At 41.0% G+C, this 19,104-nt stretch overlaps 1 protein-coding gene across 1 annotated transcript in view; it reads left to right on the top strand.

Annotated features, from left to right (window-relative positions):
• Positions 1-19,104, top strand: part of ntrk2a (neurotrophic tyrosine kinase, receptor, type 2a) — an 82,856-nt gene that overhangs the window by 43,429 nt on the left and 20,323 nt on the right. The window contains exons 14-15 of the mRNA XM_030105202.1: positions 11,093-11,281; positions 18,296-18,426. Coding sequence (XP_029961062.1) covers positions 11,093-11,281; positions 18,296-18,426 — 320 coding nt within the window. The remainder of the gene's footprint in view (positions 1-11,092; positions 11,282-18,295; positions 18,427-19,104) is intronic.

Here is a 19,104-nt window from a genome sequence, read left to right as displayed (position 1 = left end):
AAATCATTAATCACATTAAAATTTTGCTTTTTGAAGTTGTGGGATCTTTTATCATATATATTGTGAGGTTGTAGAAGTATTGATCACATTTAAAAGTGTATATAATTATCTTAAATCTCTTATATAATAACCGTGGTGGGTGGAATATAGGTGGTTTGCTCATGTGACCAAAATAAAACGTAGGGTGAACATATGGGAATCGTGTTTGAGTCCATTCTAATATAGTTCAGTATTTGAAAGCTTTTTTCTTTCTTCACGCTGATGCTCCGTGGCAGATTTTCTGCTCTGACGGACTGATATTACAGAGTCAAAAATTCAACACATGCAGCCCTTTTTTCACACTTTATTCTCCTTTCTCTGTCACTTCCGTCTCCGCTTCCTAATTTTCGCATCTCTGACCACCGCAGAGTGCTCTAAGTGGGAGGACTCGGTCTTCCTGCATGTCATATGAGGAGGTGAATGTGGGTTGAATATTATAAATAGAAAAGATCAGACTAACGGGGCTAGAAGGATGAAAGAGAGATGAGAGGAAGAGAGGAGGATGTGGGAAAGATAGCGAGGTGGAATACACATGCATGGAGATAAGAAAGTAGATACACAACGTGAGACTGGCGCAAAGAGATGGGAAGAGGAGAGGAAGTGTCTATTTTTACCGCTGGTTGGTACAAAGGGAAGGGGAATGTGATAGCTCTCTGCATTAGGGGGGAAAAGGGGGAAGGATTTTGGCTTCTACAAGCAGATTCATGTGAACATTTAACTAAGTGCAGCGCAGAGGAAATTTTACCCATGCACCCTATCCATCTCTCCATTTCTCTCCATTAACCACTCTCCCTCCGACTCATTGTATTGAATGTTTCTTAGGTTAAAAAGTTTTCCTCTAAAATATTGTCCTATGATTCGAGATTTGTGTGGTACTCCTCAGGGATCCATTCTTGGTCTCTTGCACTTTTCTTTCTATATCATACCTCGTGAAGTTCATTAATGATCAAGCCGATCATTCTCATCATCAAGCACCTAAACATGTTTATTTGCGGTACCAGATGATCCTCTCTTCACTGACATCCATAGGCGATTGAACTATTTCCTGTATTCAAACAGAGCCTGGTACATTTATGCAAATAAAACACATCCTGGACATGTCTGGGTAGAATTGCTTGTAGTGAAAAAACCTTGGTTTCAGTTTTACCTCCTACATTAACAGTGTTGATAGGAAAGCTTTCACGAACCTGAAACATATTACCAAAATAATGTTTTTTACTTTCACAGTCCACTGCTAAAAAGTTGTTGCATTCATTTGTTTCGCTCATCTGGGCTCTTGTAAAGCACTCGATATGTTTTCAAAAGGGGGCATCCATAGGCTTCAAAACGCTGCAGCGACAGTCCTTACAATATTAGGAAAGAGAGCTCACATTACTGCAGATTTAGCATCGCGGCGATGGTTGCCCGTAGCTTTTAGGATTGATTTTAAAACTGTAACCTCACACCTGTCTGACGGCCTGTCTGATTGCGTTCCAAACATAGTCTCCGGTCATCTGGAGCTGGTCTACTCAACATACCAAAGACAGAATATGAAGGAACATTTTGTTTCAAGCTCTGTTTACTTTAGTGGCTTGAAACAATTTGCCAGCTCATAAGAAAAGCATCTTCGAGAAGCAGTTTTAAGAAACAACGCCTTTCTTCCTCTCTTTCTTTCCATTCTTCCCTAAAATGATGAATGGATGAATTACACATGCCATCAGCGAATGAGCCATATTGTGTTGTTCTTCTTGACATTCGGCTCGGGGAAGCAGAGGTAATATTAGAGGCTGAATAACAGCTAATCCCAGTTCTCCAGGCCAGTAGCTACAAGCTAGCTGAAAACACATCGCTGTATCTTTTGAGAGGGATTTACCTGCTATAAAGAGAAGATGATTAAGTATTTCCTAATCCTATATATTTTTTGCCGGTGCATATGCTGTGTCTTTCCACCCATCTGTTTTTTCTTCCTTCCTGACACATTGAACTTCTTACCCTTCCCACTCTTTCTCATTTGTCTGTCTCCCTTTACTGCGTCCCTCCATCCTTCTTCCTCCTGGATCGATAGATTACTTCCTGTGCCGAGCAGGGTGACAGCACAGTTTAGAGACCGAGGGGCTCATGTTACTCGTCATCTGCGAGTGTGTGTTGGTGTGTGTGTGTGCGCATCATGAAGGGCTTGAGGGGTCACAGAGGCCTTCGGGGTCAACAGTTTTTGCCCTGAGAGATGAGTGACTGATCCGTTGACTGCTTGGATAAAAATCTATCCAAAAGAGAGGGTCTGCATGAGGGTTTTTTGGTGGTATTTTTCACAATATCTCAAAACCAAGCACTTTCATCCACTAGTAAGTGATACCAAAGCCAGTATCTGGAGTGAAGACAGAAGGACTAAATGTACCGAATTGCAGCAAGAACACCCACCCAACAAAACGGGAAGACTTTACAGGAGATTTTAGCTCATATCTGCTTTGGCCATCATCTCCTCTGAAGCACATCTAAACCAATATTTCAGCCTGACATCGCCGACTGCTGCCAGTAAACATCAAATCACTAAATCCACCTCAGTCTGCTAACAACTGATCCCATTGTTCCTCTCCGGGAACAAGTCAACCTGGTTGTTTTAACAAACCGGCTGACAGGCCCTGATGTTCTTAAATCCTATAATAACCCGTCTACGTCTGTTGCCCAGGGCCACACGTAGCAGTAAACGGCTTCAGTTTGTCTGAGGTGTACACAGAGAGCCTCGGAGAGATCAATACACTCACTCACTGTTGTCGTTTTAACTTAGCTCCAGTGGAGCCCCCCCTGCCATAAAACGCAAGATCCCAAACCCCCAAAGCCCCCACAACCCAACCGGTGTCACAGCTGCTAGTGAAAAGCTTGAGGATGGACGGTCCACATGGGTATATTCAACACTGTGTGACATTATGTCTGATGCACGATCACTGTTGTGTCGTATTTGTAGTTCTGCTGTCACTGTTTCTGTCACCGTGACCGTTTCCACTCATATTTCTGCAGAATGCTTCAGTGCTGCTGAAGCACTGTTGATAAAATTTTGTTTTGGCCTTCTAAACTACTGTATGTCATGTATGCTGAGACGGAAAAAACACATCGGTCCTGCTGTTTAGGATTAGAGAACTGATGTTTTTGCATCAGCCAGAGGATGATTTTTCCATCATGGCTTCATGCCTTGGATGCTCAAAACGGAAAGATGTTTAAATTTCCTGATGCAACCGCTGCATGATGACAGATCGCATCTGCTCAGCCTTACAAAGCATCTCATTTCCAGCTCTCCAATGTTCCTCAGTAATGAGGCAGGCTGAGCGGAGCTGCGCTGACTGAAGGTCACTGATTTCACAGTGTCTTTGTTCATGAGCTGTACATTCTGATTGGATGTCACATTGTCTGAGCTCTCCTGACAAAAGCAGCTGTTTAAACACGCTAAAGGCCATTTGCTGCAGTACACAGAACTCATCAAGAATTAGATGAGCCGTAGTGTTGAATGACGTTTGAGGCAAAACTGAACATCTTTGTTTTTGTTTTTTGTTTTTTTTTGTTTTTTTTAAATGTGATCTAAAATGATTCTGGACCCAGTTTTAGGTAATTAATCTCATATATTCAGCAAATAACCTGGACAGTAACACCACAGAGGTCTAGAAAATAAGAATTTTATAAGACCTTTGTTGTTTCTTGATCAGTGATAATAAATTCTGTTCTGATTTTGACTTAAATATAATTATAAAAGGACTCGTGTTCTTTTTAGACAGACTTGTAACATCCTTGTGTTTCGTCCATTTCCCGATTCCTTACTAGGAGCCACAGCAGCTCTCAGCAGGACTGCGTGTGGATCAGTGGAAATGTGTTGGAGGCAAATGACCTCCTGCACATAGCCGTGTTACAAAGACTCTCTTTAAGAAGACATGCCAGACACGTTTAATTAATTGTAGTGGTTTGGCAGACTGAAACACACGACTGCCCCTAGTTAATTCCGTGCAGTCTGGCATTGTGAAAGAAGATTTGGCAGTTTTGACAGCTCGATGTGCTTCACGCTGGAATTTTCGCACATATACTCAGGTCTGCTGCTCATCCCACAAATGCATGTTTCTTGTAAATGTGCCACCGTTTGTTAGGGGTAATAAACAGACGTTACTGCAGAGATTTAGTTTATCAAACAGCAAAAAAAAAAAACACACAAAAAAAATACATTTGAATTAACAGTAAAATAAAATTACTGTCCAGGCAAAGAAACTACAAGTATGCAAGAATTACTTAGTTTCAAGCTGCTTACATGTAAGTAAGTGGGAGCATAGTCCAGACACCTGAAAGCGTTTTGTGCTGGTTGTTTGGGAACATCGTACGAACCGTGTCACGAGGTGAGATTTCTCAACATCATGAAGGCTGTTTTTCACCAAGCACAAAGAGACTGTTAATGACAGACTAAACTACCCAGACAAGATCTCAGCCGCAATAAACACGAACTGTCATTTAAATACCATCTTCAGGGCTAAAAATCGTAAAGCTTTTCTTTGAATTAACCACTTTTCGTTTTACGACGACGAAAAGAGCCTCAGTGAGACGGTGAGTGAAGATTACAACAGGTAAAGAGCTTTTACCTGTCGTTTAAAACAGATAACCAGACACTGACGGGCAGTTTTAGTGCCTTTCTGTGTGCCACCCACCTCTCAGTCATGACCTGAACTTTGAAAGCGGCACATTATAATTTATTGACTGTTAACCCTGTTTTAGCCCCACCAGACTGCGAGGAGCTGCAGTCTCCCTCCGCCAGTTTAAACGCCAGTTTCATGTCTATTAACAGTGTCGGGTCTCGACCTGACCCCACTTATGCCTTCACCTCCGCTGTCCGTCTCTCCCTCCCTCCTCCCACCCATACATCTTCCCGTTTTTTACCCAGTCATTCCCAGTGGACCCTCGGCCATCTCGCCCTGCCTCCACGTCTCGCACACAGACGCACGCAGGCCGCCGTCGGCCCTCGGCTTAACATTATTTATAATGATCTGACCCCGCGACCTCTGCTGTTAATGATCCTCAGCCTCTCCCGGCGCGAAAACACGCACAACCTGACAGACAATAACGCGAGCGTCATGTTGTTTTTCTCCTGATGTTGATACGAACTCAAGAAGGAGACTGAAGATAATTAGACAATGTGAAAGCAGCAGGATCGTTTCCTGAGAGCAAGAATTCCTCCGAAGAGAGGAATTCAGAGACGACGCCCTTACTGAGCGGCTCATTGTTTGGGTCTGTCTGCTCTGACAAAATGGCTGCTTCACATTTCATAATGCCGGCACGGCTTCAGCTTCAGTTATAGAGCGAAAAGCAAAATGGTCGCATGAGAGCTCGTGTCAAAATGTCACTCTGTAACGTTTCTTCGTTTACATTTAGCTTCGTCTGTCTATGAGACTCCAAAGGAAATTTAAAAAATCTTCATCTTTGGATGAAAACTAATTTGTATTATTCTGTCGCTTGTAAACATTGACATGTTTCCTCAGATTAAATTACTTTCAGATTTAAATAAACGTTGTGGTTTTCTTTTCAGTGAGCTGAACCAGTAAAATTCTGAAATTAATCTTGAGCCCTACATTGTCATGTCTTTGTTGCTGATGCGTGAATTAGAACTTTGCAAAAAGTAAAATGGAAGTTAAATTTGTCCCCCTTTGTTCAGAAAATAAATACTTTAAAAACTGTACTAAAGTCATTTTTCGGTGACAAAAACCATAAAAAAAACTAGATTTAAAAGCACCACAAGAATAACTGTCAATAATAATGTTTGTTATCCTCCACAGAGGCTTATAAGAGTTTCGTCAGGCTGCATCCATTTGTGCACTTATACAAGAGGATGAAAACCAATTTTGATCCCTTTTAATTTTACAATATTTTCCTCTTTGCATCCCTCGCTATCGAGGAATAATTCACTAAAAAGTGACGCTGCAGTTGGTGAAACGCAAACACAAAGAAACAATCGCACCTTCAGATCATTTATGGCTTGATAATCAATGAAAATGAACAAACTTGATGTACAGACACACATAATATCACACATGATCCGTATGGCGCTTAATTGATTTTGAGAATAAGGAATAGCAGATCACGCAAAATACTGGGAGGCATTTATGCAAATATTCTGTCAATGTCCAACATGATTTCAAACATCTGAAAACATTTAAATTATTGCCTATGACTTTGTGCTTGAAGTAAGGTCAATTCCACAGTGAATGCAAGCAACAAAGCCATCACTGGAAGACTCCCCTTTGTGTGTTTTTTCCCTCTTTGTTGATCCCCTGCAAAACACTCACAAAAACCAAGACTTGATTTACTTGCATGAGCGTGTTATTTAGTGTGCCTCATGCAGGATCTCAGTAAATTAGGCCCTTAGAGTGAATAATTAACACATAAGTCTTTGGACCGTGGGTGGAAACTGGAATACCCCGAGAAAACCAACACATGCTCAGGGAGAACGCACAAAGGCCCCGAAGCCCATAATCAAATCATCTTGCTGTGACTCGAGAGTGCAAACCACTACACCACCGAGCGGTCTGCCCAGGGCGTGCATAAGTCCCCTTATAATACAAAACTATATTCTGCTGTCTCTCCTCATTTTCCTCTCTGAACCTCGTCCCCTTTCTCACACGACTCTCTGACATAGCGTGGCTTGGACTCACTCTCTCACAGACAAAAACAAACAAACCCCTCTCAGGTTCACCCCCTCAATCTGTCAACTGCACCGCAGCCTGATATGAGCGCAGGCACGAAGGCACGTAGGAAATGAACCACGTCAGCCAGTATTGTAATGCAGCGCAGACGGCCGCATGAGAGGCAGTACAGCTACTGTATTTGGTGCTCATGGGAAATCAAATGTGAATTCACAATACATGGTCTTCAAGCTTGAGGTCATGTTTTGTTTAGGGGAATGTGGAAAATAATTGTGTTTTTCCTTTGCTATCTGTGTGTTACACGCACACACACACACACACACACACACACACACACACACACACACACTGCACACTGAAAGATAACACAACTCAAGATAAATAACAGACATGATAATGATAATTTGGGTATTTTACAATCAGACTCACTCCTTTGTGTTTTCACCATCAGCTGAGACGTGTGATAATATCATTTTTAAATGACAATAAAAGAGAATTCACTGGCAGCATCACAATGAGCCACAAAGTTTTCACATGGAAAGATATCGGTGGAAATTGAGGGGTTATTCATTCCAGTAAATCCCGCTAATCTAAACATTTTAATATTTTTATCTCCTCAATGGCCATTTATGTAATGGTAATAACTAAAATTTAAATTTAGATCCGTAAGCTAGTAACTGTTTTTGATTGAATCTGAAAAAAGTCAGTGATTTAACCCCTTCTGCACCTGTAACCTTTAACAAAGTTCCACTTTCATATAAATCTATCCTTGGAGGCCAGAATCTGCAGAACATCATATTATTGTTTTGATCATTGATGAATCAGTGAAGTGAGTTTGTGGAAAGTTAATGGTAATTAGCTCTGAAATGTTGAATTTTAATGTTCGGCCTAAGTGCTTTCAACACAAATTTACATGCAGAAATACGTTAGGGTCCTGTAGAGTGTCTTTGGTTGAATTCAGCATTATAATTTATCTGTTTCTTGGCAGTTGGATTGATGATCGATTTGATCGATTATTTGAGTTGTGCAATGAGTGTGTGCATGAATGTAAAGGCACACTGGGAGGCTGTGAATGGATTGCTCCTTGAGGGATGGATAAAGTTTTCTGAATCTTAGTCTACCGTGGGAAGAAAATCCACAGTCGTCATTATTTTGTGTCAAAATAAAGTATGTAAGAAGTGGCTGCAGCTTTCCGCACCGCATAAATCAAACGAGCGTCTCGCGAAGTTTAAAACAAAAACATTCCCCTTTTCTCCACAGACGTTCCACGGCGGGAGCAGTTGAGGGACGTTCATGCAAAGTTCAGGAAATGATGAAAAATATATCATTTTAACACTAAGTTTTGTAAATGATACTGCACAAAGAAGACAATCATCTAAAGCAGTAAGGTTACATTAAGGGGTTAAAGGTGATAAAAACAAAATCCTCAACGTGAGCGTGTGGGGTACCTGAAAATGTGTGTGTGTGTGTGAGAGGAGTGAGTTCAGTTTGCTTTGGAAGTTCCACAGATTAGAAAAAGTAGCTGCAGTGTCATGAGGGCTTTCCTGCGGCCGACAAACTCAGCGGACTGTTTCCATTGTTTTAATTAGAAACTAATCACACCTCCATTCTGTTGTCAAAACAAAGCATTTCTCTGTAAACGGGCTGGGCTGAGCGTGACTCATGCCAACCAATCTCCCCTCGGTTTTATGAGGCTTCTTATTGTCTCTGCAGTTCGGCATTCAAATTGGTGTGATGTGTGAAGCACATTTTAATTTTGAAATTTTAATATCCAGTGGGGATTTTTTTTTCTTTTTATTTTCATACAGAGAAAACCTACTGTCCTTTTACAATTGTCCTTTATTAGATTATAGTATCGTCACTGAATCGGGATTTTTTTTTTTTTTTTTTTTTTTAGTGTTTGTTTCTAAATGTATTTTTAAGTTCCTCCAGCTCCCCTCCAGCTCTGCAGAAATGCACTCTGATGGCTGTCTTTTCGTGACTGCATCATTAAAAGCTGTAGAGCCTGACCTAAAAAAGATAGAAAATAAAACACAGAAACAGCCACCGCTGATGAAGTACCTCCTGCACATCCTCTTCACATTGCCCTGTAACGGAATTCTTACAGGCCGCGTCACTTATTTTTTTCTCGACCAGACAATTTTTAAACACGTTCTCATCCCAGCAAGATGACGTTAATGGTATAAGAGGCCCCTCTTCTGTCCATTTTTCTGGACAGAGTAATACTTAACTCGATCTCTGGTGCCACACGGAAGAGGAGAAACATGTCAAAACACAACGAGTGCTCCATCAAAAACACATCCGTCAACTCTCCTCAGATCATGTCAGTTTACCTGAATGGCAGGTGAAGTTAAAATTTAGATTTGCTACGATGTTTGTATATTGTTGAGATGATTTTGCCAGCTTCACCTTTGCAATTTCAACTTTGTCCCTCATTGACTGCATCAGCAGAACGACTCAAATGAAGGGCTGTAAAATGGGAGATCACTGTAGGACGCTCAGAGTGAAACTTCATAGCGAAGAGAAACTAAACAAATCTATTCAGGGGTTTGGGGGGGGAAACGCTTTATGAGATATGATCCATCACAACGCCAGAGCTGTGTGACAAGAACAACCCAAGAGTTTAAAAAAATGATAGTCAGACCCAAGAATAATAAGTTAAAAAAAAGATTCTTATATTAGAAATCAGTTTTAGCAGAATAACAGCAGCCATCTCAAGGCTGAGCTGCAGCTTTCTTTTAAATATGTTAAACAAAAACACAAACGAAAAACACAGACTTTTTCTTTTAGGCCTGGTGGCCATTGCGTGTGTTAAATCAATATATTAGTATGAAGTATTGAGGTAGACACGCCCCATATGGCAGATTCAATCACTGAGGCTAATGTGGTAAATAGAAAGTGTGCGTTATTTATTGTGTCGTCGTGTGCTCAGACAGCACATCAGCTTCTGTGTGTGCAGCAGGTTTACTCTTGTTTTTACAAACACAGCTTTCTTTGAGATCAACCTGCACACAAGACATGTTTGGTTGGTCCAAACTCACACCTTCCCTCAGCCTCTGTGTGTTCTGCTGCTATGGTTTTCAGTTTTCTTCAAGGTTATTTCACAATTACTGTTATTCACAGAATATTCTCAACTTCACGGTGTTCTGGTGTTCTTTTCTCAGATTTAATCAAATCCCTTTGTGTGTTTCTTGAGCACAGTCATTTCATCATACTTCTGTGAGCTTCACTGACACTGGTCAGTACTTTTCTCTTCAGGCTCAGTCTGATTCTGTGAATCTTGTGTGTTTCGTTCTGTTCTGCTTCCCTCTTCTGTCTATGTGGTTCTGTGCCTTTCCCTCATCTTCATTTCCCTCACACCCGATTTGAAATGTAATACACTCTGCTTATCCATGTTATATTCATGTGTGGAGGCCTATACCCGTGAGGATGGCGTGATGTTCCTGATGCGTCGCGTTTAATCCAGTCCCAGACGTCGACTTTCTTTAGGTTATGTTCTCATTTATGATCAAAAACGTCCGTGAAATATGAAATCAAATCGCTCCCATTTCCCTCTGCCAGTGGCTGCAAGTTTTTCTCTACTTCCACAACTTGTCCTCGCCTGCGCCCACCCTGACCTTTAACCTTTAGCCTAAACCCATGGGACTTGTGACAACTCTGTGCAACCAAAAGTTATCATTAAAAAAAAGAAAAAAAATTGATTTTGTTTTGATCGGGGAAAAATTCCATATAGGGTATTTACTGTATGTGACGATCCGCTCAGACTGTGTAGCTGCATTATAGCAAGTAATGAACTGACTTGGCACAGTTCTGTTGGAAGATATTGCAAATTATATGGGGCTGCAGTCAACTGTTTTGTGAAGTCCTCTGCTGGCGCGAGCGCCGTGTTTTTTTTTTTTTTTTCTTCAGTGGAATTAGTGCTGAACTTGGCACAGAACTACTCACAGTGAGATTTGTGAGGCAGAACGTCTGACTCTGTTTGAAGCCAATGTGTTTGAAACAACATGATCACAGCTATGTTTGGCTGTTCGGACCAGCCGCGGGCTAAAACAGGGTGAAAAGGTTACCATCACAGAAAGAGTGGGGGGCGAGAGGCATGGTAGCTGTTTGAATAACACGGGAGGGATAGGTTTTCAGGGTTTTCACTGTGCCTTAATAAAAGAGAAGACATCTTGCCAAGGATTACTATCTGCTTTCACGTTCACACAAGGCTGACCGAATCAGTGTGTAAAGGCAAGATTATCCGTTTTTCAGAGCCACACACAATTGTGAGGATCAGAAGGTGTGTGGGATCTCACCTCCTCACAGACAGTCAATAATATCTTATTTCAGATGACTTCTCCGGTGTCCTCACTTCATAAACATGGCTGAAATGATTTTCTATCCTTGTACTTCCTCTCCTCTCTCAGGGCCGTCTTCGGTGATCAGCAACGACGATGACTCAGCCTCTCCCCTTCATCACGTCTCCAATGGCAGCAACACTCCTTCCTCCTCAGAGATGGGCCCCGACGCCGTGATCATCGGCATGACCAAGATCCCGGTGATAGAGAACCCGCAGTACTTCAGGAGCACCAACAGCCTCCTGAAGACCGACACATGTGAGTAAAACAAAAGCTTTTACAGCTACAGGCAGAGCAAAAACCAACACATTTATCAGTTTGCACATGAACTGTGCGTGTGTGTGCGCGCGCGCGCGCGTGTGTGTGTGTGTGTGTGTGTGTGTGTGCAGCCATTCATAAATTCCAGATTTCCATGAGTGACTCATACACCTGCGTTTGCAGCAAAAGCCTCAAGCAGTGAAACAGTTGGATGTGTGAGTCACAACAGCAAGACTGTTGAGTTTGGTTTCAGACAATACCTCAGTTTATCTCCCCAACAAAAAAAAAAAAAAAGTATTTGCTATAGATTCAGCTGAGCGTAAGAGTAGGGCAGCCGGAAATCGGGAAGGAGAAAGACAAAATGTGTGAGAGGAAAGGAGGAATGTGAAAAGAACAAAAAAAAGAGGAAGAGAGAAACAGCCTCAGACAAATAGACAGACAGCGAGCACACAAGGATATTGACCTGGTCCATCAACATGACATTATGATTATTGGCAAGTCGCTTCTATGGGCTTTGGCCTTGTGCTGCAGTAAATTATGGAACCGTGTGTGTGTGTGTGTGTGTGTGTGTGTGTGTGTGTGTGTGTGCATGTGCGTGTGTGTGAGATGAGTGGGTGGGAGGACTGGTATTTAATACTGCTGTGGGGGCTTATATCTGTTTACACACTTACATTATAGGAAGAGGCACAAAAAGTGAGTCGACTTATGAATAAATACATATTTGGTGAAGACTTGTTCAGAATTGAGGAAATACAGTAAAATCATGTTCTTTCTCCTGATGCGACCAAAAAGCTAGGTTTCGATTTACAGGCTAAAGACAAGAATAAAATTGCTGACAGTCAATGAAAGTCAGTCACACACAGCTGTGTACGTTTGTGTGTGTGTGTGTGTGTGTGTGTGTGTGTGTTTCTAATACACTACAGTCATTACATCCATTACTCTGTGTGCTTCTTTGACTTGTAGACAAGCAGCATCAATACTGCGAGGAGCTAACAGATTATTTGGCACTTGGCCTTTTCAGACCAGCACAATGGCCTCTGATGGAGACAGTTTGGCAAAGTGGCATTAAGTTGTGTGCCAGGAACTGAGCTCTTTTTAAAGAGTGGTCCAAACCAGCGTGTGTCTGGTAATGTTGGAGAGAGGGACCAGGAGCGTGTGTACATCTCTGTTTCAATCCCTCTCCAGGCGACAGTAAAGCAACAATTGCTCTAAAGCAGCATGAATCCACATGTGATTACGAGAAATGTTGAAAAGCTTCGACTGTGCAACTTTCACAATAGTGACGTCAGATCGGTTAACAGGCTCTGAGACGCTGCCAGACGACTTCATGGAGTTACAGTGAAATGTGAATAAGAGAGGAGATCACTGCTGATCACTTCTTTGTTAAAGGTTTCCATTAATAATACTTTATATACAGTTGCTTTTAAGCGTTTTTTTAAATAAATATTTAAAAAGAGAGGTTACAGGGAATGGAACATCTGAAAATCAATAGCACAGAGTTTTTTTAAATTCAGTTCATGCGCAAAACCTTTGGCCAAGGGAAGAAAATATTTGAATAGGGCTTTTTAAAGAGAAGGTACTTCTACTGCTCCATTCAGGGATCATTGCAGTAGATCTTGTGATCCACTTCTTTGATTTGGCACAAGTAGCTATAAATCAAGTAAGTTTTTTCAGAACGATCTCTGTTGAAACAGCCAGAATTCACAGTGTGATGTGTCTTTAGACATTTTACATTGTCTGTTCATGTTTTTCACTCTCTTCTGCTTCCTTGGCTCCACTGCCAGCTGAAAAATAAGCCCTAACCACAAACTTGTGCAACTCTTTTAAACCTTTCTGCTTCATTTATCGGAATAATGTGAATAACCGCAAAAATCAGATGAGGACAAAAAAAAAAAAAAAAAAAAAAAATTCCAGTTTGAGATCCAATCTGCCGACGTAGACCACAAAAACTAGGAGATGTTTTTCAAAAGATTTGTTCTGGTTTTAATCGGATTCATGTGCTGAACCGCTGCTTGGCCAGGTACAATAATGACTTACAATGAATACAATGACTTCCTGCAGGCTTGTTTCAGTCCTCAGACATCGAGGTATTAATATCCCCATCAAACTATGGCAAATACAACAACTTCTCGAAGGACACCAGCATGGCGTGTAAGATACCTGGACGGCCCTCAGCGGTGCGGTGTGTCGGTGTGTCTTTGCTCGTCTTTGTGGTGTCACACCTTCCTCTGGCTCCGTGTGCTTTATCTCTCTGTTCCTCCACCAGTTGTATCCCAGGAGAGCTTTTGAGGTTTGTATTTGCCCGTATCCAGGGAATGGGGATTAACATTGTACTGGAAAATCTTATTCACCAGACAACACGTGCTCACAGTATCCGAAAACACCCATTTAGACACACACACACACACACACAGGGTACACGGTTACTAAAATTTAGGTCACATTTAGCTACGGTTCCTGACAGGATGGCATTTAGTCGGGCGCTGTGCCAGGGAAGAAGGAGGTGGAAAACAGAAGACAGACTCAGAGTTGGGACATTAATTACTTGAGGACTTTGATGGAGAAGCAATCTGACGTTTGTGGTCGTCGTCTTCTTCTCCTGAAAGCACCTGCCAAACACTCATTGTGACTTTGACCTATCGCGTCGCTCGGCTCCAGCCACCAAACACACAGTTTCCAAGCTGCTCAAGCTGGTTTACGTCAGCATCCAGGGTCAGGGAAAGATTTCAGGCAGATGAGAGGAGCAGGGACAGAAGAAGAGGCAGATGGCAAACGGGGAATAATTATGTCCCGAGACATTAATTTCTTTGGTTGTTTGTAGGAGGCTGATTAAGGAGGATCGGTCTGAAGGGAGACGGCAGAGACTGAAGGGTAAAGGAAGGAAAGGGTGGAAGACCAGGTGCTTGATGGAATATATTATTCCTCTTCATAGCAATGTTGTCACAAACAATTGATGAGAAAGACTAATGGGTCAACAGGATAAGGGAGGAGCCTCTGGATTTTATTGTTTCGGAGATCCTGATTAAACACAGATAAATGTATTCGCTTATCGCAGGAGGGAGAAAAAAATTGGGATGTTTAATAAGTAAGGTGAGGATAATGTAATGAGAATGGATGGAGTGATGCTAAATGAAGGGAAATGAATGAATGTGACAAGCGTGGAGGACAGGTACTGATTAGGTAAAGCATTACAGAGTAAGTGTGGAAAGTTTGATAAATGAGGAATCATATTTCAATAGAGGTTAATTATGGATAATGATTGATTAGAAAGCATTTGACAGGCGCTGTGCTCAGATCTACAGTTTAATATTAAAACCTTGGCAAATTCATGAGAGATATATGCATCTAAGTAATAAAATAAATAAACTGGTGAACTAAACTGGTGAAATAAACTGAAAGTTTGTGGCTGGTATGTGCAGCAATCACGGCAAATTGTTTTGCATATATAAATGCAAAAATACTTGAAAGGGTGCCTTATAAATCCAACATGAAAGACAAAAACAGCAGGAAATGCTGTAAGAACCATTAAATCTTCCTGCCAAAGAGGAAGAAAAGCAATAGAGGAGGCACTGGTCTGCACATATCAATTTATTTGCAATTTGAGGGTGTTAATTAAGGATAAGTGGTGCAAGTCCTTTTCATGGGTGAATGCTTATTATACGTCCACAGGAGGAAGTGGTGCGGTGAGGTAATTAGCTGGTTAAATGGTGGGGAGCTGTCTTGTGGGAATGTGGGTTTATTGTGTGGTGTTGTCACACGGGGATTTGTGGTGATATGTGACCTGCTACTGTTGTTTTTGAGATGAAGACATAACGCTGTGTGGAGGGACCGATAAATAATAAACAGGCTTTACTTTGAGCCGCTCTGGCACATCCTGGACAAAGAAGCGGAAGATATTTTCAATTATCTCCAAGAAATTTTTTAATTAATGTTCTGCTGAACTTTTCTAAAAATTGTTGTGTGATTTGTTGCTTTATTTGCTTTTGCTCCAGTATCACCGAAAAAAATATAGTTTGCACTTGTTGCTTCTGCAGCTTCGTTCAGGTGCTCCAAGAAAACTTTATTCACCAGGGTTTAAGTTTTAGCTAAAACGATTAATACTAAAACACAAGACATTATTTGTTTTGTTGTGTATCAGTAAAGTGATACTATACAGGGACATTCTGCTGCTGATTGATGATGATTACTTATTTCACACATGTAGATCCAATTTCTTTTTACATATTTAACTTAACCAAATGCTCTCAAAACGTGACCAAACAATTCAGATCTAAAAATGTTTTGATTCAAAGTGAGAAATTCTCAAGTATTCTCCTGACCCCCAAAAGAGCACCTTCTGTTTGACACCTGTGGAAAAGTTTGATCAAACTGTTAAAAACAGTGCTCAAAATGTTTCAAAATGTGATATCAAGGTTGTCATTGAAGCCCAAAAGAACTTGATTTGAAAAAACCTGACTGTCCAGCAGCTGTGGAACTGCTTCAACATCATGTTCATGACCGTCTCCGTTCCTCTGATGTGAGGAACTCCTGAAGCCCAAGCAAATATGTATGTTTATCATTTGTTTTTGTCCTGAAATGTAATTGGAAAAAAAATTGAGTGTAATTCAGACAGAGGAGTTCAGGAGACAGACAAAACCAACAAGCAGAGGCATGTGTCTTACACAAAGCCCGAACAAAAATAACTCCACCACAAAGATTCAGGGCCGTTTTGGATCCTGCCCATTGTTTTCATGGTCGGTCACAAACAGTGCCGCCTTTCAAAACCTGCTGGTATTTCAAGAGTAAAGCCGGGTTAAACAAAGCATGCAACTAATAGTTTAATTTGCTTTGGATTTTTCACTGTATTATCTGTTCTTCTGCCAACAAAATGATGGAGAAACCTTGTAGGAATTGCTTCAAAATACACATGAATATGTCAAAACATCTAGCTTTAGTATTACAACCATAGTCTCCCACAAGAGCAAGCATGACAGCTTTTTTCTTTTTTCTTTTTCAAAAACAGTAGCAAGGCAACCTGTTCTTTTTCAAAGCCTTTTTTTTTTTTAACTTGGTAACAAAAGATGCTTTGATTTTCCCAAAAAAGTGAATTTGTTGGTTGTGAAAACAGTGTATACTAAAGCCTTTTTATCATGTAGTTCTAAGAGTAGCAGCTTTTAAACATTTTTATTATTGAGTAAACTCACGCGTTAACTAGTGGGAGCATAAGGCGAGAGAAGCGCTAAGAAGAACAGACATCCTGCATTCGTTTGTATTTTCCTTTTCAGCGAGGAGCTGGGATCGCTCGCGACACTGTGATCCCTCCTTTCGGATGACTTGACATGTTGTAAAGGAGAGCGGATGACGCTTCGCTTGATCAAAATCGGGTCCAGTGGCTGTGTGATTTTATCAGTTCATCACCTGAGCTACATGGATTTCTAAAACTCTGGCACGGCGGCGAGTTTCATTCTCTGATGTCAGGCTGCACTGATCCGAAAGTGGCAACCGCTATGATACTGTAATGATACATGCAAGGATAACAGTGTTATCTGGCGCCTGTGCCTTCAGAAAATAACCAAATGAAGCTCACCCAAAAATCATGTCATTGTTCTAGTAGAAAAAAAAAGACAAAAAACAAAACATAATGATTATCTCAGACTCACACAGTGACCACTCCCACCGTAACAGGACTGCTTTTAAATGAGGCCAGAAAATATCGCCGTGAATACTCTGTTCCTCTCATCTTATCGGATCCAGATTAACCACTTTCAGCTCTGTGACTTGCCGCATCCACCTCATTTCTCTGCATGTCTCTGTCTGCCTGAACAATATTGGGTTATGGCAGAACTCAGTAGCTTACGGTTTGGATCGATGCCTCTGAGAGCGGAGCTGGACTTTAATGTGATATTCTGAGTGGACAGCTTTTCTTCAAATGCACCTCTTAATCACATCACACATAAATCACAACTCTTGGTGTCCTCCTTGTGTGTGTGTGCGTGCGTGCGTGCGTGTGTTCATATGCAACTCACACCCATTAGCATACGTTACAGACGAACGTGTTTCCTTGTATGTATACAGCTGCACATCTGGCCCGCAATCAAAAGACGGGGTTTAACTAGGTTATGGAGAGGGCGCCACGCTGCTCATCATTCTGTAGAGAAGAGACCTTGCATCATAACCATAAAGTGATGCCAGATTTTCTTCAAATCAGCTGGAAAGAGTCGCCAGTTACTAAGCAACAGAGAGCGAGGTTGTTGACTCTCTTCCAGCTGTGGGTGAAAAGGACTTGATTATGCACCGGCTCTCTTCTTGGGAATTTATACAACACTAAAAATGACGGAAAGAATCAGCAGATTCGTTAACTTATGATAGACCCTATATTAGATAAACATTATTAAATATTCAAGCAACAGAAACAAATCCGAGATATAGAATGAAATATATTGATAAAAAAACATTATTTTTCTTCAAAACCAAATTGCCTGAGTCAAGATAAGATATCCCCAAGAGCCGGGCAATATCTTTATGATCGTCAACACACACGTTAATTTATTTCAAACTGACTCTTTGATGTGGGTAAGTGCGCCCTGCAGCTGCAGTCAGACGTTTGTCCAAAAAGAACCAAAATGACATGCATGGGTTAATGGAGTTTATGAAACAGGTACTGATAACACTCATTGTAGGAAGAACTAAGGTTAAATATTGTTTTACATATCAGGTACAACTCAGAACAAAGTCTGAAAGAACTGCTCTGGATGCCTTCATGCCGTATAATTAAAGGCGAGAACCACAGAGTAACATAATATAAATATATCCTTCAAAAAACTTCATTATTGCTAACAGAAAGTTACAGACAGGACAGACCACATAAACTCAACTCATTAAATGATGCATGATTAAAGTTTCATGACTGAAGTCTAGTTGGCGTGATGCTACAGCGCGAGGCGCCTCTCCTGTGTGTGTATATTTATATCTTATAGGTTGTGGTGTTTCTCTACTTAAAGTGCTTTCCCCTGTTTTTTTCCCCGCGTTCAACAGTCGTCCAGCATATTAAGAGGCACAACATCGTGCTGAAGAGAGAGTTGGGAGAAGGAGCCTTTGGAAAAGTCTTCTTGGCTGAGTGTTACAACCTCTCCCCTGACCAAGAGAAGATCCTGGTTGCTGTTAAGGTAAGCTGAAAGGAAATGATTTTTTTTTCAGAAAAAAACCCCACATTTCAAAAGCTGCAAAAATGTCCAAGTCACTCTGTACACCCTTGATTAAAATCATAAAAGAGCACAGACGCTTGGTTGCCTTCGATAAAATATTTCTACTGCAAAGGAACTCCTTATCACTCACAGTTTCACCAAATGTGTCAATCTTCTCTTTATTTCCTCTCAAATATGCAATTACTGTTTGACTGATGGGATTGTAGGGAAACCATCTGTAACTACTCCTATAAACTCACAGACTTTACTTTCCCTAGATTTGATTAAAAAGCTCAGACTTTGAAGGTCAGATTGTCTTTGAAATAAGAATAACATCCTGTTTGCATTAAAAAAAAAAAAAAGAGTATGGTCATTTCCAGAGGGGTCCAGTTTTGCATTAAATCCACAGTCTTGCACGACGATTGACAGCAGGAAAATAAAGCCCTTCACGTTGTTATTGAAGGTGAAGTTATTGCCTTTTCAACAATATTTAGCAGGGACACCCGATACCCGGAATAAATTCCAAATATTGAACCGTTTACAGCAGATAATCTTGTGTTTCTCAAATGGAATACATGACATTTTGAAATAAGATCCTTCATATATTGTATCCATGTTCACCTTTATTTCCTCTGCTATTGTTAGAAAGCCATTTCGTCA

Source organism: Salarias fasciatus, chromosome 12 (assembly GCF_902148845.1).
Source record: "Salarias fasciatus chromosome 12, fSalaFa1.1, whole genome shotgun sequence".
Taxonomy (NCBI): domain Eukaryota; kingdom Metazoa; phylum Chordata; class Actinopteri; order Blenniiformes; family Blenniidae; genus Salarias; species Salarias fasciatus.
The sequence above is the reverse complement of the archived record's forward strand: the minus strand, read 5'-3'. Positions and strand labels throughout refer to the sequence as shown.